Raw genomic sequence first — 22,200 nt, 5'->3', positions numbered from 1 at the left:
GAGAGGTGATGAAACCATCATCATCCTCGTTAAACATGTGGGATGAGGGGTAATTCAACCAGCAGCATCCTCATGAAACCAGCAGCATCCTCATTAAACCTGTGGGATGAAGGGTGATGAACCATCATCATCCTCATTAAACATGTGGGATGGAGGGGGATGAACCATCATCATCCTCATTATCCTTGTGGGATGAAGGGTAATTCAACCAGCAGCATCCTCATTAAACCTGTGGGATGAAGGGTGACGAACCATCATCATCCTCATTAAACATGTAGGATGGAGGGTGATGAAACCATCATCATCCTCATCATCCTCATCATCCTTGTGGGATGAAGGGTAATTCAACCAGCAGCATCCTCATTAAACCTGTGGGATGGAGGGGGATGAACCATCATCATCCTCATTAAACATGTGGGATGGAGGGTGACGAACCATCATCATCCTCATTATCCTTGTGGGATGGAGGGTGACGAACCATCATCATCCTCGTTAAACATGCGGGATGGAGGGGGATGAACCATCATCATCCTCGTTAAACATGTGGGATGGAGGGGGATGAACCATCATCATCCTCATTTAACCTGTGGGATGAAGGGTGATTAAACCATCATCATCCTCGTTAAACATGCGGGATTAAGGGTGATGAAACCAGCAGCATCCTCATCCTCCTTGTGGGATGAAGGGTGATGAAACCATCATCATCCTCATTAAACCTGTGGGATGAAGGCGAATTAAACCGGCAGCATCCTCATTAAACCTGTGGGATGAAGGTGAATTAAACCATCATCATCCTCATTAAACATGTGGGATGGAGGGTAATGAAACCAGCAGCATCCTCATCATCCTTGTGGGATGAAGGCTAATTCAACCATCATCATCCTCATCAGCCTCGTGGGATCAAACGAGGTGGGAATTTTACCCGCAGGAAGGGATTTCCACGAGATTTGTAGGGGAAAAGGGGCGGAAAGAAACTTGGTGCAGGTGTGGAAAACCAGAGTTGGAGTGGGAAATACGGATTTAAAACCAGAGCTGGAGTGGGAAATACGGATTTAAAACCAGAGTTGGAGTGGGAAATACGGATTTAAAACCAGAGCTGGAGTGGGAAATACGGATTTAAAACCAGAGCTGGAGTGGGAAATACGGATTTAAAACCAGAGCTGGAGTGGGAAATACGGATTTAAAACCAGAGCTGGAGTGGGAAATACGGATTTAAAACCAGAGTTGGAGTAATACGGATTTAAAACCAAAATTGGAGCGGGAAATACGGATTTTAAACCAGAGTTATTCCCTCTTGATGTGATTAGCACAGTTGCTGCTGAGTGGCGTTTGGGAGATTTGTATTTGGGAGATTAGTATATCATAATATAATATAATGTAATGTAATATAATATAATGTAATATAATGTATTATAGTATAATGCAATATAGTATAATGTAATATAATATAATTTATATTATGTGTATTATATATATTATATTACATTATATTATATTACATTATACTATATTATAGTATATTATACTATGCTATACTATGTAGTCCTGATCTGCTGCTGAGCCTCTTGATTGGCCCTGATTAATTAAATCAGGAAGTGAAAATTGAGAGCTGTGGGTGTTGCCTTTGCAAGCTCCCCAAGTTCTGAGAGGATTGGGATGGGGTTTTGTGGGATGGGAGGTGCTGGGGTTTATTTCTCAGCTGATCTGTGGGGCTGCAACATCAGTAAAAACAATTCCTTTTTAATTCCTCTTTTAAATCAAGTTTAAAACTTGACTTAATTCTGATTTAACTCTTGATTTAAACCAGGAATCTTTTAAACCTCCTCTTTTAATCCAGGAATCTTTTCCCCCCACAGGTTCAGGGAATGCAGGCATGCCAGGAAAGACATTTTTGTCCTACCTGAAACACCTGAAGCGGACCAAATTCTGTGGACCAAGCTTCCCATCCCTCAGAGGCACCTCTTTGCATCCAGGAAAGGAGTGTCCACCTCCAAAGGTTGGAGTGACATCCATGGAATTACAGAACCAGGAGGGTTTGGGCTGGGAGGGACCTTCAAAATCATCCCTGCCATGGGCAAGGACAGTTTCCACCATCCCAGGGTGCTCCAAGCCCCACCCAATGCTGGATGCTTCCACAATTCCAAATATTAAAAAAAAAAAGAAAAAGTGATTGATTAGAGTGGATGAGGTGGAGATATTCCCCCAAAACCACTGGGAATCTGTGGTAAAATTTCACTTTTCACTGGAATAAACCCTTTTTCCTTCTCTAATTCCTGCAGAGGCTGAAGGGGCTGGTGGGAGCCTCCTGAGGAAATGCACCAAGGCCAGCTCGGGGTCTTCTCCTGTGTCTGGCTCCTGCTCCAAACCTGTCCTGCCTCCAATCCCACCTGGATGGAAGAGCAGCAACCCCTGACGGCCACTTCCAGCCCGGTTCCTGTCGCACTGCCTCTTTCCAGCCCTGCTTTTCATCTCTTTCTCTGCAAAACCTATCAAATATTATTGCTGAATCCATTTCTGATTAACTCTCCAAAACAAAAAAAATTTAAAAAAGGGGTTATTTATTTATAACTTTATTAAAAAGTAATTTCTGTATTTCCCAAAGCCAGAAATTATTTCCCTGGGCGCTCTCAGCTGGGAAATGGTGGAGATTTTTTTTTCCTAGCATGGAATTGTATCTTCCATTAATTTTATGGATTTAATTGAGGTGTGGAAGCACCAGGGCTTCTGATAATATTGTCTGTATTGAAGGGCTGGTGAATTATTTAGAAGAGGGATTTTGTGAAATGTTCAGAGGGAAATTGGGAGTGAAAACCAGTTCAGAGTTGGGGTTTTTTTAAAAACAAGATGTGGTTGAGTCGCAATTATTTAATTTGCAAGTGGATTTAAAGAAGCTAGCGAGGAGTCATCAGCAAAAATGAGAATTATTGAGAACCAGCTGAAGGGGTAGGAAGTGAATGAAGATTTGGGTTTTCACCCAAAAGACAATAAAACTCCTGAATTAACGTTTGTCCTGATTAATTTTCATTACCTTCTACTTCCAGAGCCTTTTGCCTCAGCAGGTTCCTCCTCAGAGCCTTTTCCCTGCACAGAAAATGGGATTTTGTCCCAGTCTGGAGCCATGGAAGAGCCAAGGGTTTTGTTGATTAAATTGGATTAATTGCACCGAGCAGCTCGGGTGAGTAATTCAGATTCAGGGAGCCCCAAATTCCAAAGCTTTTTAGGAAGCACTTTCCACGGAGCAGGATCCTCAAGCTGAAGATCAGCAGCTCCTCCAAGGCTCCAGATTTTCACAGTGGATTTTGGCAGAAGGAGAAGGGATTCCGTAGCCCCGGGGCACAGGGAGCCCAGAGCCAAAGCTGCAAAATTTTGTGGGGTTTTTTTTTTTCCCAAGGCAGTTCAGTGAGGTGAGTGCTGGACTGGACTGAAAATCCACCCAAAATCCTGCAGCAAACCATGGAATCATGGAATGGTGGGGTGGGAAGGGACCTCAAAGCCCATCCAGTGTCCTGGGACACCTCCCACCATCCCAGGCTGCTCCAGCCCCAGTGTCCAGCCTGGCCTGGGGCACTGCAGGGATGCAGGGGCAGCCCCAGCTGCTCTGGCAATTCCTTCTCAAAATCCCACCCCAGTCTCCCTTTCCCAGGGAATTCCCTCCATTCCCAGCTCTCCCAGCCTGGGGTTGGATCCATCCCCACCCCGACTCTGCTCCAGGAAGGAATTTTGGGATCCAGGGGCTTCACTGGGAATCTTGGGACTCCAGGAAGGGTCTCCCTTCCCTTTTCCATCCCCAACTTCCATAAAAATCCCTCGGGATGGATTCTGAGCCTCCTTGATCCCGGAATGGTTTGGATGGGAAGGGACCTTCAACCCCATCCCATTCCAATCCCACCATCCCAGGCTGCTCCAGCCTGGCCTGGGGCACTGCAGGGATGCAGGGGCAGCCCCAGCTGCTCTGGCAATTCCAGCCCAGCCAGGAATTCCTCATGGCCAAGATCCCATCCATGGCTGCCCTCTGGCACTGGCAGCCATTCCCTGTGTGCTGTCCCTGCAGGCCTTGTCCCCAGTCCCTCTGCAGCGACCCTGGAGCCCCTGCAGGCCCTGCAATGTGCTGGAAGCTCTCCCTGGAGCCTTCCCTTCTCCAGGTGAGCACTCCCAGCTCTCCCAGCCTGGCTACAGCTCCGGAGCAGCTCCATGGATTGCTCTGGATTTGCTCCAGGTGCTGCTGCTGTTGGATCCAGACCTGGATGCAGAATCCCAGCCAGGTCAGTCTCTCCTGTTGCTTCCATCCCTGCCCAGCTCTCCCAGCCAAGATCACTTCCACACTCATCCCCAGCTCTCCACTCTCGGAAGTTGCTCCCTCCTGCATAAAACCAAGTTTTCCCAGGATTTCCTCATCTTGGAGTACAGAATCCTGCAACATCCTCGTGCCTCTTGAGTGACCTCAGTGATTGAATCTTCTCCTCTTTACAGGAAATGTTGAACTTTTCCCAGTGCAGGAATTGTGTCTTTATTTGGATTCTGTAGGGATGAGGATACAGGTGGAGGATAAATATTCATCTGATTTCCCAGCTGTAAAAAGAAATTATTTGTTTCCCACGAGCAGGGGCTCGCTTGCATTTGTTTCAGAGAATAATGTTGGAAAATAATCTCGTATTTTGCAATCAATTCTTGAGCCCTGAGCTCCCAAAACTTCCACCTGTGAGATCCCACACGTGGGCCAGGGAATGCAGCCCTTGCATGGAAATCGGAAAAGGGATTTGAGAACCACCAGGGAGAAGCTGACTCCACAAATTATCCGCTTCTTGCCTTTCCTCCCTCAGCTTTTCTGCTGTTCCCTCTCTCAGGCTCCTTTCTCAGACTACAGATCAAATTCCCAACACAAAATTCAAATTCCCAACACAAAATTCAAGTTCCTTCCCAAAACATCTGGATTGTGCTGCCCTCCCCTGCACCCTGAAGTGTGGAACATCTGGCTGAGGTTGAAGGCAATTCTGCCTTGGTTGTATTTTTAATATTTCCATTCCTTTTCCCAGATTTTTTTCCGGGAATTCTGGTTTTATTGGTAGGGAAGAGTTTGGATTACAGCAGAGTCCCACCTTAAGTGGGTCAGGGTCAAACTGAGCCTGGAGTTTTACAGAGGATTTAAAACTTTTTGAAGAACCTCAGATTCTGGTGTTTTGAGGATTTGAATCCTTCTGGAGAACCTCAGATTCCGATGGTTTGAGGATTTGAATCTTTGGAGAACCTCAAATTCTGATGGTTTTGAGCATTTTAATCTCTTCGGGGAACCTCAGATTCTGGTGTTTTGAGCATTTAAAGTTTTTTGGAGAACCTCAAATTCTTTTTTATTTAGAGTCTTTTGGGAGAACCTCAAATTCCGATGGCTTGAAGATTTGAATCTTTTTGTAGAACCTGAAATTCTGATTTAAGAATTTGAGGTTTTGGGACAACCTGACAGTCTGATGTTTTGAGGATTCGAGTCTTTTTGGAGAATCTCAAATTCTAAGGGTTTGAGGATTTGAATATTTTTGGAGAACCTCAGATTCTGATGTTTTGAGGATTTAAAGTTTTCTGGAGAACCTCAAACTCTGATTTGAGGATTTGCACCTTTTTGGAGAACCTCAAACTCTGATTTGAGGATTTGAGCCTTTTTGGAGAACCTCAAATTCTGATGGGTTGAGGATTTGAGCCTTTTGTAAGAACCTCAAACTTTGATGGCTTAAGCACTTCAGTCTTTTTGGAGAACCTCAATTTCTCATGGTTTGAGATTTTGAGTCTTTTTGGAGAATCTCAAATTCTGGTTTGAGATTTTGCATCTTTTCAGAGAACCTCAGATTCTGATGATTTGAATCTTGCCTGGGACCCCAAATCTGGACAGCTGTTAGGATTTGACTCTTGCTGCAAGACCTCAAATCCCGAATTTCCTCCTCCCCAGCTGCTCCAGGCTCCCATCGATGCTGGATTTAGGGAAACTTGGATCTGATGGTGGGGTCTCCTCCAGAACCCCACCCAGCCAGGCCGAGTCTCTCCTATTTTCTCTCATATTAGAGAAAAATGGTGAGTTGTTACTTCGACTGGATATTCATGGAAAATTTCTTCATGGAAAAGGTTGGGACAGGGCAGTGGAGTCCCCATCCCTGGGGGACTCCAAAGCCCAGTGGATGTGGCACTTGGGGACATTCATTAGTGGTGGCCTTGGCACTGCTGGGAACGGCTGGATGATCTCAGAGGGCTTTTCCAACCTAAACAATTCCATGATTCCATTAATTTTGCAGCCACCAGCAAAGCATGAAATGAGACACCAACCCAACAGCCTTTGAAGAGGATACAGATTTATTTCACTTTAAAAAACCAACCCAAACCCCACCCTGAACCCAACCAGCCACCCCAAAAGCGGTCGGGCTCCTTCCCTTCTCCAGCCTCTGCTAAAAAATAGGTGCTCTGAGCTCTACACAAACATTAAAACCAAACTAATCAGCAGCCCCAGCCTGGAGGGGGAGCCTGGGTTTAATTAATTTCGGCTAATTAGGCCCTTCTGCCTGGACCTTTCCTCCTCTGTCCTCCAGCAGGAAGGGAATTGCTGCCACTCCTGCGACTCCATGAATATTCCAGACGCACTCATCGCGCCAGGAAGTTAAAAAAATGCCCCTGACAGCAACAAACAACCCATGGTTGATGTGTTGGGAGTGAAAAGCACACGGTAAAAAAAACAGGAGTGCCCGAATCCCCCAAATATTCCCGCGTCCCACGGGAATTAGGGACAACGTGCAAGGTCCTGGAGAGGAGGAGTGACCCAGAGGACGCACAGAATGTTACACCTGGGAGCAGCTCTGTGTCAGCTCTGCTTAGTTCTTGGATCCCAAAATCCCTGGATAAAACAATCCCTGGATAAAACACCCACGGACCTTGAGTTACAGTTCCGGTGTTTCCCCGCCGTGTCTGATCTCTGAAGAACCTCACCAGTTACTCCCTGCTCCTAAAATCCTTCATCCCAAATTTCTGTTGGCTTCCCCACCTCCCCAATCCCAGCTGAAGCTCCGTGTGAAGAGCCTGGAAGATGAAAATCAGGGATAAAGGTTTTGCCTCTCTCTGGGTTCTTCCTGAAGCCACCACAAACAGCTGGAACATCATCTGGCCTACACCAGGTCAGCCTCCCCATCTTCAAAACCCCTGGAAAAATCCCATGGCACTTGAAATTCAGCTTTTTCAGGCTCAGGAAAAACGGGAACTGGGAACAAAAAATCCTTCAGGATGTCAGGATGGAGCTGCAGGTCCTGGCAGCACCACGCTGGCTCTGGGTGGGATGGAATTCCCTTTTCCCACACTGGGATTTGGGGCTGGGGCTAAAGCAGTGCTCCCAGCACAGCATGGAGCCCTTCCCTTTTCCCACTCTGCCTCCCAGCAAGGACGAGGCCATGGAAAGCTGGGAAGGGGATTATCCCAAGCAGCTGATAAAAATCAGCAGTAAAAATAGAGAGAAGGAGTTTTGGAAAAGTGACCTTGGCTCAGGGAATGCCTGGCAGGGAGGTGCTGCCTTTCCATCACTTTGGGATTTTTTATTTTTTCATCGTTTTTCCTTTGCTATCAAACCCCCTTCATCCCTCCTGGATGCCTCAACTGTCCCAGCTGAGCAGGGACAGCAGCACCAGCACGGGGACAAGCTGCTGCTCCAGGAAAACTGCAGGGAAGCTCCAGGAAAACCAGCCGGGGGTGACACTGAGGGACAGGGAGCCTGTGCCAGGCTGGCACAAAGGCCATGAGGACGCTGATCCCAAGGGATGGGAGGAGAACTGGGAGAGGAACCCAGCCCTCTCAGGGTCCACTGGGCAGACTGGAAGCTCCAGTTGGGGTTGTATCCCACATCCTCCCAGCACAGGGATCAGGGATTCCCACTGGAATGGGGCTCAGCCATCAGCTCCAGATATCGGGACAACTAAAGGACGGCACCAAACTGGCTCAGGGTCCGGCTGATCCAAAGCAACAGCATGGAAGTTGGGTTCCCAACAAAGCTCTGGATCAGCTTCTCCTTAAAAAGGGTTATTCCAATGGAAAAAAAAAAAAAAAAAAAAGGAAAAATTGGAAGCAAAAGGGGTCACCTGAAAAAATGCCAACTCGCAAAAAATACCCGGATTGTTTCTCCACGATCCCTTCCCCACGTTCCCAGTGGAGGCTCCCCGTTCTCCCAGGAGCTTGGCACAGCCAACACCTCCCCTGCTATAAAAACACCCCCCCGGCGGGGCTCCCTGCTGCTCTGCCCTGGAAAACAACAAAAAGGTCCCTGCAGAAAAATCCCTGGATTCACTCCTCCTTGGGCCTCCTCCCGCCCCGGCAGCGCGCCAGGAGGGGCCCGAGGCTGTTCCACACCTCGGTGTACATCAGGGTGCCCACGAAGACAAAGGCAGTGCCCAGCCAGTGCCAGCCCGTGAAGGGGTTCTGGAAGTAGAGGATGGAGAAGATGAGGCTGACGAACTTGCGGAGCGTCACCACCAGGGTGACGGTGAGGGACGTGCACTCCGTGGTCAGGATGAAGACGCCGCGGATGCAGACGTACCTGGGAGCAGGAGGTAAGGGACAGCAGGGATGCAGACTGGGGGTTCCCTTTGGGAATGGGCAGCCTGCTCTGCATGGGGGAAATTCCTTCCTGGAATCAGATGGGTTGGAACAGGACGCTACAAACTCAGGGACATCCCAAAACTCCCAGTTCCCCCAGTGGAGCAGCCGGGGCTGAGTTGGAAGCTCCAGACTCCTCCATTTCCATGGAGCAGAAGTCCCAGAAACCCAGAACAAACCAAGCTGGAAAAGATCTTTGGACCTTTGAGGTCCAACCTAAAAAGAGAAGTTCCCTTCCCCTGTATTTTTGGAGTTACACCAACAGTAGCTCCTGAGAGCAGGCAGGACTCCAAGGATTTTCCTCCTGGGAGCAGGAGGTAAGGGACAGCAGGGATGCAGACTGGGGATTCCCTTTGGGAATGGGCAGCCTGCTCTGCATGGGGGAAATTACCTCCTGGGTTGGAACGGGACACATCAAACTCAGGGACATCCCAAATCTCCCGGTTTCCCCACTGTGTTGGCAAAGGGTGACAATCCTGGCCAAGGAGCCAAGGGAAGCTCCAGACTCCTCCATTTCCATGGAGCAGAAGTCCCAGAAACCCAGAACAAACCAAGCTGGAAAAGATCTTTGGACCTTTGAGGTCCAACCTGAAAACAAAAGTTCCGTCTCCCTGTATTTTTGGAGTCACACCAACAGTAGCTCCTGAGAGCAGGGAGGACTCCAAGGATTTAGCTCCTCCTGAAAGAAGCAGGTAAGGGACAGCAGGGATGGAGACTGGGGATTCCCTTTGGGAATGGGAAGGAGCAGGGAGATAGGCAGCCTGCTGTGGATGGGGGAAATTCCCTCCTGGGATCAGATGGGTTGGAACAGGACACATCAAACTCAGGGAAACCCCAAATATCGAATTCCCCCACTGGAGCAGCCACGGCTGAGTTGGAAGCTCCGAACTCCTCCATTTCCATGGAGCAGAAGTCCCAGAATCTCAGAAAAAACCCAGCTGGAAAAGACCTTGGAGATCATGGAGTCCAACCTAAAAACCAGAAGTTCCCTTTTCCTGTATTTTTGGAGTTCCACCACCAGCTGCTCCCGAGGGCAGGGAAGCCTCCAAGGATTTAGGAAACCAGCCCCAATCCTGCTGTGCCGCCCCACAAAGGGTGGGATCACGGATAAAGGATACTGGGTGATGACGTTCATGAGGAGGTAGAACCACATGATTGGCAGGGTCAGGCCGATCACCGGCACCTGGAACAGCTCTGCGGGGAGAAAGGATGGGATGAGGTCACTGCTGGAGGAGCCTCTCTCCTGGCCAGGACTGACCATGACCCAGGACTCCCTGCAGCCTTACACAGCCCTTCTGCTTGCCATTCCAGAGGGAAGAAGGGAAAATAAGGAAAAATATTAGGAGAAAAGCTCTGTCTTGCTCTCCTGTGTCAGTGCTGAAGGAATCCACTCTGTTCCCACAGCCAATCCTGGGGAGCACCAGCAAAAAAAAACCCCAGCAAGTCCATGTTTACATCCCTTACTGAGGATTAGGTCCTGGTACTCCCATTCCTGAGCTACCACGTTCCTTTTCCCAGGGACCACTCTTGGATGTGGCTGGTGTGTGGGAATTAGTAAGAAACTTGGGCTTTAATCATGGAATTATGGAATGGTTCCTTAAATTCCACCCCCTGCTCTGGGGAGAGCCGCCTCCCACTATCCCAGGGTGCTCCAAGCGACCAGCTTGGCCTTGGACATTCCAGGGATCCAGGGGCAGCCCCAGCTGAATTCCTTCCTGCAAATTCCTCAAAATCCAAAAGGCTTGGAACACCCCAAGGTGCCAGCGTGCACAAATGCGGGAAGGGAACTTCCCAGAGGATTTTCCAGAGGATGGGAAGGCCCAGGAGCACGGATCCCTCAGCACAGCACTCACCAGACTGGTTGAAGAGCACGGCGTGCTGGTAAATGTTGGGAGCCAGCAGCAGGAATCCAGGGAGTGGCAACGCGTGCTGAGGGGAGAAACAAATCCAGGGTGGGATCAGGGGATGGGAATCCACCCCAATTCCCAGCTGGATCAGAGCCGGCTCCTCACTGCTCCACCCTGGCAGTGTGGGATCCTTTTTGTGCCCAGTGCAGGAGTGGAAGGGACCTTGGAGCAGGGAGAGCCCCAGGGACTCACGTTGTAGAACAGGGCTTCCTTGGAGTGCTTCCCAAATTTCTTGTACAGTGTCTCCTGGAAAATCCCCATCCTGGCAGACATCAGCAGGGCGAAGGTGAGGGCAGCAATACCTGGAAGGGAAGCACAGCTCTGCAGCTCCAGCTCACCAAATTTGGGGAAAAAACCAAACATCCACCCAGGCTTGGTAAGAAAACTGATAACGATTCTGGGGTTTGATTACAGCTCTCCAAGAGATAAGGAGATAAAAACCTCTGGAAATACCAGGGATGCAGTTTGTGCCACTACTGATAACAATCAACCCCAGATTTCCCAAAGACATTTTCCCAACAGACCCAGGGTGGAGGTAGAAAACAATATTTTAAAGCCTCCTCCACGAAATCTTGTGCTGAAGGAACACCTGGAGCAGCCCCAGCCCCTCTCCCTCTCTGCTCCAAGCAGGGCTGATTTTGCCAAGAGAATTCCAAGAATCCTGCCAGTATCCCAGGAATGTGGCCCTCACATACCCAGCAACCACCAGAGGAAAGCCTGGGGTCCATCCTCTTGATTTAAGCTGGAGTCAGATGCCTGAAGGGAGACACGAGAGTCACCAAGAGCCACCAGGTCCCTGCAGCATTCCCAGGCTTCCCACTCTGCTCCAGGGAATGCAGAGACTCCAACAAAAAAAAAGTGGCAGAGTCTGATCAAATCAGGATTTTTCCTGAAAGGAACAGCCTGGTTTGATGAGACTGAACGTTTTTAACTACAAAAATAATCAGTGTTGCTTTTCAAGCCCTCAAAGCCAGCCCATTCCCACATTCCTGTGTCCCCAGCCCCCATCCCATTCCTGGATTACTGTGTCCCCATCCCACTCTCAGGTTCCTATGTCCCCATTCCCATGTTCCCGTGTCCCCATTTCCAGCTTCCTGTGTCCCCATCCCATTCCCAGGTTCCCGTGTCCCCATTCCCAGGTTCCCATATCCCCATTCCCAGGTTCCTGTGTCCCCATCCCATTCCCAGGTTCCTGTGTCCCCATCCCATTCCCAGGTGCCTGTGTCCCCATTCCCAGCTGCCTGTGTCCCCATTCCCAGGTTCCTGTGTCCCCACTCCCAGTTCCTGTGTCCCCACTCCCATTCCCAGACTCCTGTGTCCCCATTCCCAGGTTCCTGTGTCCCCATCCCATTCCCAGGTTCCTGTGTCCCCATTCCCAGGTTCCTGTGCTCCCATCCCATTCCCAGGTTCCCATGTCCCCATTCCCAGGTTCCTGTGTCCTCATCCTATTCCCAGGTTCCTGTGTCCCCAGCCCCCATCCCATTCCCAGGTTCCCATGTCCCCATTCCCAGGTTCCTGTGCTCCCATCCCATTCTCAGGTTCCCATGTCCCCATTCCCAAGTTCCCGTGTCCCCATTCCCAGGTGCCTGTGTCCCCATCCCATTCCCAGGTCCCTGTGTCCCCATTCCCAGGTTCCCGTATCCCCATTCCCAGGTTCCTGTATCCCCATTCCCAGGTTCCTTCGTTCCCATTCCCATGTTCCTGTGTCCCCATTCCCAGAGATGACTGTCTAGGAAGCAGTAAGAGCCCTGGCCAAGCCCATCAGGAGCTAAAGCCAGGCCTAAAACCAGGCTTATGGTCAAGAAATTGAGGAGATCAGGCGGAGGGCACAACTCCAGCTGGCCTTGCCTCAGCTCTTTGCCCGTGCTTCAGGGAAAATCAGATTTATTCCCCCTTGCCACAAACTCCAGCCCTGCTGGGAGCTGATCTGGATGACCAGAGCCAAGGCTGCAGAGCCCAGCCCTCCCTCAGCCCTTCTGAGGGTGAAAAGCTCTGAAATGATGGGGAATTGGGAGCTTTGACAGCTCCCTTTCATTTCCAACCTCTCTGAGCTGGATTAAGTGCAGCCAATTTTCACTTGGCCACCACTCTGAGCCATTTTTTTGTCATCAGCTGACAGGGTCAGGCCGTGGGTGCTGACCCAGGAAAAGCCCTGAGTGTGTTCCACATGGATTTGCTTCCCTCCCTGCTGCTCTCTCTCACTTTATTTAAGGGTCAGGCTGGATGACAAGAGGAAAAATCCAGCCTGAAAGGCAACAATCTCTTGTGGGATGGAAAGAGGGAAGATTTCTGATGGCTTTTTGTTGAGGATTCACCTGCTCCTGCCTGCCACACAAGGCAAGGAAAAGCAGCTTCTTTTGGATACCTCTGAGGCCAAAAACCAGAGGTTTATTCCCAGCAAAAAGCAGTGTGAACAGGTGAGGAGACACCTGCAATTAAATGAAATCCCACAGGAAAAATAAAAGCAGGAGGAAAAGCTTTTGGGGAGCAGATGCAGGAGACACCTCATGTCTCCATGAAAAATCAGGCAAAGGGAACTGCTGAGGTTCCCTGTCCCTTCCCATGCTTACCACTTGCTTTGCAGACATGAGGGTGCAGGTGAAGATGCCCAGGGACACCAGGGCTATGGAGCTGTACTTTGACACGCTGTACCTGCACAGGGGACAAGGGACACGTCACCAACCCCGCCTGGCTGGTGTCCATCCCCTGCTTCCCAGCATTCCTGCTCCAAATCTGGGATAGCAGGCACACCGCCACTTCCTAACCCTGAGCTGACTCCAGCTCAGCACCTGAAGCAGCTTTTCTCCCCGCATTCATCCCAGTTTATCCCACAACTCCAGCCTTGACCCTGTGCAGGCACAGCTCAGAGTGATCAGCATGTTATTAATGTGTTATCAGCGTGTTATCAGCGTGTTATCAGCACTGCTGGAGCCACAATCCCCAGCAGAAGGGAGGCACTGAGCTCCACCCCAGCCACAGCCAGCACAGCATCCCCCAGGAGCCCTTCCAGAAGAGGCTGCAGCTGTGGAAAATCTCTCCCCAGCCCATAATTCCAGCCAAGAAAGGAGGGAGAGGTGGAAATGCAGAAGGAGCTATTCCAGCCTCCATGCCATGCTCTCTGTCCCAGTTTCCCATCACTAAAAGCAGAATATTTAACAGGAAAACTGATGGCACAAAACACTCAGCAGGATTTAATCCAGAGCATTCCCTGAAGAGATGGAGGTTGTGATTTACCTTTTCTTCAGGATGATGATCCCTAGAGCCATGCTTGCTATGAGAGAACCCTGGGGGGAAAAAAAAAAGAGAAGAGAAAACCAAAACATGAGGTCAGCAGGCCAGAATTCCCCAGCCTGGGATGCTCATCCCAAAGGGACACTGCAAACTCAGTGTGGTAGATGCCAGAACAAGAAGAGAAACTCCACGTTTGAAGCAGGAAAACTGACAGGAAGAAGGAACAGCTTCCTTGAGGTTGGACATTGGGAAAACTCCTGCCTTGAAAGGGCTGTCCCATCCCTGGAGGCATTTCCAAGCCCTGTGGATGTGGCACTTTGGACATAGGGCAGTGGTGGCTCGGCAGTGCTGGGACATGAGTTTAAAGTTCTTTTCCTGCCTCAGTGATTCCATGATTCTGAGTCCCTTCCTCCAGGAAAAGGGGAGAAGGTGAGCTGGCTGCTCTGGGAACAAGGATTGGATCTCCTGGCCAGGGAACCTTCCCTTTCTTTTTTTCCAGTGTGTGACCAGAAGGTGGCCAAATCCCACTGGTTTAACTGGGACCAGCTCCAGGGATTGACTGCAGAGCAGAAGCACCCCTCTCAGCTCATGTGGGACACATCTCCTTCAGTGTGGGCTGGTTTTATCCTTTTGAACCTCTCCTGATTCCAGATATTCCACCCCCAGGATGTGCTGTGGGAAAAGAGCTCCCAGCAGGAGATTTTGTTATTCCCAACAGCTGGGGCTCCATTTCCTTGGGGTTTAAAAGATCCTTTAGCCCGGCACTCATCCACACTTAAGTTTGGATGCAGTTTAATGGTTTTTTTCCCAAAGCAAAGACCTGTGCAGGTGGAATTAGGCCAAATCCCAAATCCCAAATCCATGCTCTCTGACCTGCAATGTTCAAGACCATAACATGAACCCCTTGGTGGCAGGGAAAGCTGGATCCCTTTGGCCAACCAGAGTCTGGGATTGGTTTTGTCACTTCCCCCCGAGCTCTGGAATTCCAAAGCCTGCCTGAGCCTGTTTCCCTGTCTGTCCATTAAGCTGGAATTTAATGATCAACACCACCAAGTGAAACCTTTGGAGCTGAGCATTGGAGCGAGGCTGCTCTCCCAGCAGCTGGAATTCAGGATCTCCACAGGGGTTTGGTGCTCTCAGGACACACGGAGCAGGGACAATTCCAGCAGAAAGGATGGAATGGGAGCCCCAGGAGGATGAGGAGGAGGACGGTGCTCACCGAGCGGAAGATCATGTGCAGCGGCATCGCGATGTTCAGGTTCAGGGCGTAGTTATTGACCACGCTGACGGTGAAGAACATGGCCACCATGATGAAATAGTTCCTGAAACAGGGAAAAGTACCTGGGAGATGTGCAGGAACCTCCCTGAGATGCTGAGAGACCCCTCAGGAATGCACAGAGAGGTTTGGAGCAGAGCCGAGCTCTCGGCTCTGTCACCGAGCTCGTCCCCAGTGGAGAAATGTGAATTTGGGTGATTTTCCACGAAAACTTTCCCTTCCCACTCCCACCACACCAAATCCCAGGGATAAAAAGTTCTCGAAGCACAACAAACTCTTCCCTGTGCAAAACTCTGCCCTGTTCCTGTGACAGGGAAGGATCTGATGGCAATTTCCCTTAAAAATTCCCGATAAGTGAGTGTGGATTTTATCCTGACAGCTTCCCAGTGTGGCTCTGCAGATGCTGCAGGATGGATGGGATTTCCAGAGGATAAATGGAAAATCCATTTTAAGAAAAGCTTTTTGGTGATAAGAGAGATCCAGGAGATCCAGGCAAGTCCTGCCTGGGAAAACCTTGGGATTGTACCTGATGGGGATGGCCGGGCGCTTCCTCCCGAAGTTGGCCTCGAAGATGAAACCTTCCACCGCAATGAACAGGAACTGGGAGAAGGTCACGATGTTCCCACATCCTGGGAACTGCCTGCAGGCAGGGAGAGACAAGCACCAGAGCCATCCATGGAGAACTAACACTGGCATCCAGCAAAAGACTGAGAATCCTGTCCCTTTTCCCACAATCCTGTCCCTTTCCCCAGAATCCTGTCCCTTTCCCCAGAATCCTATCCCTTTTTCCACAATCCTGACCCTTTTTCCACAATCCTATCCCTTTTCCCAGAATCCTGTCCCTTTTTCAGAATCCTAACCCTTTCCCCAGAATCCTGATCCTTTTACAGAATCCTATCCCTTTTTCCACAATCCTGTCCCTTTCCCCAGAATCCTGTCCTTTTTCCAGAATCCTGTCCCTTTTCCCACAATCCTGTCCCTTTTTCCCAGAATCCTGATCCTTTTACAGAATCCTATCCCTTTTTCCACAATCCTGTCCCTTTTCCCAGAACACTTTCCCCACAATCCTGTCCCTTTCCCCAGAATCCTGTCCTTTTTCCAGAATCCTGTCCCTTTTTACACAATCCTGTCCCTTTTCCCAGAACACTTTCCCCACAATCCTGTCCCTTTCCCCAGAATCCTGTCCTTTTACAGAATCCTATCCCTTTTTCCACAATCCTGTCCCTTTTCCCACAATCCTATTCCTTTTTCCACAATCCTGTCCCTTTCCCCACAATCCCGTCCCTTTTCCCACAATCCTGTCCCTTTTCCCACAATCCTGTCCCTTTTCCCAGAAAGAGACCCACCCTGGAGGGGTTTTACTCAGGGTTTATCCACCTGAGCTTGTGCAAACACCTGCAGGGTGTTTCCTCCAACATTTCCCAATAGGAACTGGTCAGTCAGGTCAGGAAGTGAAAGAAAAACCCGCTGGATCTCCCTCTTTCCCACAGGAAGTGGCTTTAGGAGGACTCCGTCCTTCCCTAAAAGCTGCTGTGTTTGTTAGAGGTCGGGTGATCTGAGGTAATCTGCTTTTCCAGGGGGAAAATGCAGCTGGAAATTCAATATTCCTCATTCAATATTCCTCATTCCTGCTGCAGGAGGGGAGTGCCAAGGTCAGGTCTGTGCTGGCAGAGTGTCCCTGGTTCAGATTTGCTCAGTTTCCTCTAAAAAAGCTTCAGCTCCCCTGGGATTTCTGGATGCCAAAAAATCCTTTGGTTGTGAATTCTAAAAGTGACCAAAACTCCTCCCAGGAGCCCAAAAAAGTCCTGGCAGTAAATCCCACGTGACATCCACGGATCTTTTTAATGTGACACCAACTCCACCAGGCTTCAAAACCCACAAAATTGCATCAGAGCTCAAAAGAGACCCTCTTAGTCCCTTTTTGTCCCCCCTAGAGGGACCCAGGAGCGCAGGAATGCCACCACCTCCGAGCAAATCAAATGTTTATCCAGTGGGAACAGGAATTCCACACCAGGGAACTCAAACAAACCCTCCCTGAGGAGCTCCAGGGAGCAGGGAAGGATTTCCTGGGAAGCAGCAGCTCAGAGGAGGCTGTGACAGGGCAGATAATGAGAAAGCTCATGGCAGATGCAGGGATTTAGGGAATCTTTCCCTTTTTTTTCAAGCATTCCTGGGAGAGTCCTGCTCCTCATGGAACAGGCTGGCCCTGGATGCAGTTTTGTAGGATTCAATGCCCTGGAAAACAGGAATTTCCCAAGCTGTCTCCTCCAAATTCTTCTCTGTCACCCCACAGAGCTCTCAGGAGCAGCAGGCACCAGGGGTGTGCTGGGCTGACCCAACAGCACCTGGAAAAATCCCCTTTTCCCTGCTTTTTCCAGGGATGGGCACCACTCTGAGGCACTTCCCTCTGCCCACCTGCCAATTCCCACATTCTTCCAGAAGAAGAATTATCCATAAAGATTCATTATCCATCCCAGAGGCTGAAAGGTCCAAAAGTTGCTGGGTGAAAGAGAAGAGACCTTGAAGCAGAGCCAGAAGCTCCAGGATTGCAAACCTTATCTCCAGCCTTATCTCCAGCCTTTCACCTCCAGAGGGGATCACAAGGAGCTGGAAACTGGGATAAGCCAAGGCCGGGCTTTGCCTCCTCCCAGACCCCAGAGCCCTGGACATGACCCCATTTTATCAGCAGTGTTGGCACTCAGGGTTCCGTGCTGCCTGATGAGACACAGCTAAGAAAGGGCTCCTTCTCTGCCTCAATCCTCACTCAGATCCACCTAAAAATGAGATAAATTTGGATCTACCAACCCAAGATCTGCTTCAGCTGTAGACAACTGGAAAGAAACCTCCCAGCAAGGAATTGCCCTGCTCTCTCTCCCACTTCACCACATGGAAAGGGAGAAAATCTGATTTTGGGCCCGATTTACATCCCTTCCACAGCAATTTGAGCCCCTTAAATCAAGAAATTTGAGATTTCTTGTTCTGCCTCCACAGCCCAGCAGGAATATTTCTCTCCTCTCCCCTGCAGCCACTCTCCACACATTTAAAGTCTTTTGTCTGCCCTCAGGCATTTCCAGACTAAACAATTCTCATTCCTTTACTTTCCTTGTAAATCCTGAGTAAATTTCTTCCCAATCACCTTTGCTACTCCTCACCGGCCTGGTCACTGCCTTTTCCTGGGATCCCGCTCCAGGATTGTGCTTGTTATGGGAATATCAGAGTTGGGATACTGGGAATATCAATATCCATCTGCAGGAGGAACTTTTCCTTCCAAAACCCGACAAAATAATTGGTGTTATCCCAATTTTGGGACTAAAGGTGAGCAGGGCAAGTAAAAGGCACAGGAACTGAGCTGTTAGGAATGGAGGAACTTTAAAAGTGGATGAGAGGTGCTGCTTGAAAGAAGGTTTTGTGTGAAAAGCAGCTTTTCCTTGATGGCTGCAACTGGGCTTCTGGAATTTGCTCCCCTGGGCTTCAGTCACCTTTGAGTAATTCAGTCTTTGAACAGGGCCTTAAACCTTTTGGTTTAAGGTTTGCTTGGAGGACACATGAGCGGCAAAAAAAAAGCCAAATCCAAAGGTTCTTTTGCTTCTAAAGGGTTCATTCCTCCTCTGTCACTCAGGCAGGAAAGGCAGAGATTGGAGTAATCCCTGAGAGGAAAAACAACTCCTCACACAAGGTCTCTTCTTCCAGGAACTGCTTCTTGATTTATCCAGGGATTGTGCGCCTGAATCCCAGTTTGGAGCAAATCTGCCAGCTGCTGGATTCTGCAGTCCCTTTTCCCCCTAACAATCTGGGATTTTGATGGGCTGGGAGGGATTAAGGGCTGGTTTTGGAGCTGGAGTGCACTGAGGGCTCAGGGGGTGCAGCCCCACGCTGACTCACTGGGATTTTACACACCAAACCAGTTCAGGCATCACTTTTTTCCCAGTCAGGCTTTGCCAGCTTTGTGACAAGCCCTTTCCCAAAGCCTTCCAGCCGGAACTCCAGCAGGGTGAGGAAGCTGAGATCCCCAGAGACATTGGGGTGATAAAGGTGAGATCCCTAAAAACACCAGGGTGAGGAAGGTGATCCCCAAAAACATCAGGGTGGGTGAGGAAGGTGAGATCCCTAAAATCATCAGGGTGATAAAGGTGAGATCCCTAAAAACACCAGGGTGATAAAGGTGCGATCCCCAAAAACATCAGGGTGGGTGAGGAAGCTGAGATCCCCAGAGACATTGGGTGAGGAAGGTGGGATCCCCAAAAACATCGGGGTGAGGAAGGTGAGATCCCTAAAATCACCAGGGTGATAAAGGTGAGATCCCCAAAAACACCAGCGTGAGGAAGGTGAGATCCTCAAAAACATGAGGGTGAGTGAGGAAGGCGAAATCCCCAAAATCATCACGGTGAGGAACATGAGATCCCTAAAAACACCAGGGAGAGGAAGGAAGGTGATCCCTAAAAACACCAGGGTGATAAAGGTGAGATCCCCAAAAACATCAGGGGGGTGAGGAAGATGAGATCCCCAAAAACATTGGGGTGAGTGAGGAAGATGAGATCCCCAAAAACATCGGGGTGAGTGAGGTGATCCCTAAAAACATTGGGGTGGGTGAGGAAGGTGAGATCCCTAAGAACATCAGGGTGAAGAAGGTGAGATCCCCAAAAACATTGGGGTGAGAGAGGAAGGTGAGATCCCCAAAAACATTGGGGTGAGAGAGGAAGGTGAGATCCCCAAAAATACCAAGGTGAGGAAGGTGAGATCCCCAAAAACATCAGGGTGATAAAGGCGAGATCCCCAAAAAGATCAGGGGGAGTGAGGAAGGTGGAATCCCCAAAAACACCAGGGAGAGGAAGGTGAGATCCCCAAGAACATCAGCCTCCAATCTGGGAATTCAAGGGGATTCGGTGACTTTGCAGCGAGTGACGATGCCAGGTGGAAAACACTCCGAGACTCCAAGCTCGCCCTTCCAGGTGGAAACATTCCCTGCTGTCCCCAGGGCCAGCTCCTGCCTCGTCCCTGGGATTTCAGCGCTGCCCGGGATGGGGACACCGCTCCCTGTGCCGCGGAGAGGGGACATGCCCGTGCCCGCACAGGTCACCGACACACACTGGCTGTCCCCCACACGCAGGGGACATCCCCAAAACACCCCAAAAACCTGATCCAGAGGGGACACAAGGTGATGATGCAGCTCTGGGCTCCTCCATGAGGGCACCAAGGCCTGAGGGGTGAAACCCCCTCAGGGCCAGCCGCGGGTGCCCCCGCACCCCAAACCCACCCTGGCACCGCTGCTGCCGCTCCGTCCCCTCACACACCCCGAGGCCTCACCCCGATCCCGGAATGGGCTCCCCTGACCCTTTATCCCCCCCAAATCCTCTCCGCGGCCCCGCACCTGGCCAGCAGCTCCAGGAACACCACGTTGCTGCAGCAGCCGCCGAACACCAGCCCCACCGCCACGGCCGGGTGCATGGTGTCGCTCCGGGCAACGAGGCGGAGTCCCGGGCCGCGGCCGCATCCCGATCCCGGGACTCAGCCCCGATCCCGGCCCGGCCCCGCCGCCCCCGCTTCCTCCGGCCGCCGGTAGTTCGCTCCCCGCCCGCCGCTGCGGGGACTACAACTCCCGGCAGGCACCGCGCCCCCTCAGCGCGGCTCCCGGCGGGCGCTCTGCCGCGGGGCACTATGGGAGTTGTAGTTCTGGGGTGAGGGGTGTAATGGCGGCGCTGAGGTGGCGTCAGGGGGAGGCGCGGCTCCAGTGCTGGTTGTGGTGAGGAGCAGCCCGTAATTGACTTTTTGGGGTTGTTTAGTGACCCCAAAACGCCAGTTAGAGGCAGTTCCTAAGGATGCGGTGCCAAAGAATTTTCTCGCTGTTCAAAATAATAATTATTATTGAAAGGGAGAGCTGGGAATGTTCCCCTGGAGAAGGGAAGGCTCCAGGGAGAGCTTCCAGCACATTGCAGGGCCTGCAGGGGCTCCAGGAGAGCTGAAATTTGGGAAAGGAATGGAAGGATGGGACCCAGGGAATGGCTGCCAGTGCCAGAGGGCAGCCATGGATGGGATCTTGGCCATGAGGAATTCCTGGCTGGGCTGGAATTGCCAGAGCAGCTGGGGCTGCCCCTGCATCCCTGCAGTGCCCCAGGCCAGGCTGGATGTGACTTGGAGGTGTCCCTGGACACTGGATGGGCTTTGAGATCCCTTCCCACCCAAAACATTCCATAATTCCATCGTGGGTGAAATTTCCAGTTCTGTGGTTTCGTGGAATCTCCTAAAATCATCAGTCAAACCCCCTGTGATCAGTAGAAACCACACTGACTCAGGAGTGGGAGTTCCATCCTGCAGATGATTCATTTTCAATCCATTTTTGAGCTGAATCAGACCCTCATCTCTTTTTTCACCTTTGAATTCCACAGGTGTGAAATCCCATGAACAAATCCCAGCTCAGTCCAAGAATGAAGCGCTGCATTTTTCTGACCTCCAGGAATGTGAGTGAAACCTTGGCAGCTCCTCTGCTGCTCAAAGCTGCTCAAGACAGGTGAAACTCCCAGAATTTCCTTTTCTTTTGGCTCATTGTGAGACTTTTTCAGCTCTCTGACTCCAAACCGGACATCCCAAAGTTCCAAATTCTTACCTGGGGGCTGGAAACGGAGATTGGTTGGAGCTCAGGACTTGAAAACCTGGAAACTGAAACAACAAGAGCCAGAAATTTTTGGATATCTCCAGGGTTTTGCCTGCAGGTAGAAACCCTGCAGTCTCTTGATGCAGTCATACCAAAATCTGGGGATTTGGGGCCTCCTGAGTGACATTTCCAGGTATTTTGGCTTGGATGTTGTGACAGGAAATAATTTTTGGGGGTTCTGTGGGTCCCTGGAAACCCAAAGCTCTTGCTCTGTATTTAACAAAAGTTCATTGTGCCCTCACCTGATTAAATCATTTGGTGTTTTCTGACCTCTCTCTAGGTAGAAACCCTCCAAGTGACTTCTTTGATCTTCCATCAAACCTTTTTAAATGGTTTCTTTTTAATTAAAAAGCACCTTGGCTCATTAGCAGCAAATAAAGCCAATTTCTGGCCTTTCCTGGCACTTTTTTTTAACATTTCCAGGCTTTTCTGCTTCCATCTCCTCAGCTCTGCACAGGTCAGCAGGATGGATTTTTTTCTGCTCCCTTCACTAATCAGCTCTTGCTACTTTTGGCCTTTTAATTTTG

At 50.3% G+C, this 22,200-nt stretch overlaps 2 protein-coding genes across 2 annotated transcripts in view; one reads left to right on the top strand and one right to left on the bottom strand.

The window, feature by feature from the left end:
* LOC119708269 (leucine-rich repeat and guanylate kinase domain-containing protein-like) overlaps nt 1–2,413 on the top strand; it is a 51,829-nt gene extending 49,416 nt beyond the window's left edge. Inside the window, exons 19-20 of the mRNA XM_038154444.1 lie at nt 1,857–1,996; nt 2,280–2,413. Of these exons, the coding sequence (XP_038010372.1) occupies nt 1,857–1,996; nt 2,280–2,413 (274 nt within the window). The remainder of the gene's footprint in view (nt 1–1,856; nt 1,997–2,279) is intronic.
* Nucleotides 2,414–6,318: 3,905 nt separating this feature from the next.
* On the bottom strand, nt 6,319–20,601 carry LOC119708273 (UDP-xylose and UDP-N-acetylglucosamine transporter-like). Its single transcript, XM_038154446.1, has 10 exons — nt 20,393–20,601; nt 15,551–15,664; nt 14,968–15,070; nt 13,752–13,801; nt 13,088–13,169; nt 11,213–11,273; nt 10,710–10,819; nt 10,464–10,539; nt 9,729–9,804; nt 6,319–8,551 (listed from the first exon to the last, which is right to left on the bottom strand). Exons 1-10 carry the CDS (start codon nt 20,467–20,469, stop codon nt 8,299–8,301), a joined length of 1,002 nt encoding a protein of 333 aa, XP_038010374.1. The 5' UTR covers nt 20,470–20,601; the 3' UTR covers nt 6,319–8,298.
* Nucleotides 20,602–22,200: the final 1,599 nt, after the last annotated feature.

The sequence above is a fragment of the Motacilla alba genome, chromosome 1A, assembly GCF_015832195.1.
Source record: "Motacilla alba alba isolate MOTALB_02 chromosome 1A, Motacilla_alba_V1.0_pri, whole genome shotgun sequence".
In the NCBI taxonomy this organism is placed as follows: Eukaryota; Metazoa; Chordata; class Aves; order Passeriformes; family Motacillidae; genus Motacilla; species Motacilla alba.
Note: the sequence above shows the minus strand (reverse complement) of the source record. Positions and strands in the feature narration are given on the sequence as shown.

Coding starts and splice junctions, on each gene's coding strand:
- LOC119708273 (XM_038154446.1), bottom strand. CDS start 20,469: ATGCACCCGGCCGTGGCGGTGGGGCTGGTGTTCGGCGGCTGCTGCAGC. Junction 11,274..13,087: donor TCATGTCTGCAAAGCAAGTG/GTAAGCATGGGA, acceptor GTCTCCCTTCAG/GCATCTGACTCCAGCTTAAA. Junction 9,805..10,463: donor CGTGCTCTTCAACCAGTCTG/GTGAGTGCTGTG, acceptor TTCTCCCCGCAG/AGCTGTTCCAGGTGCCGGTG.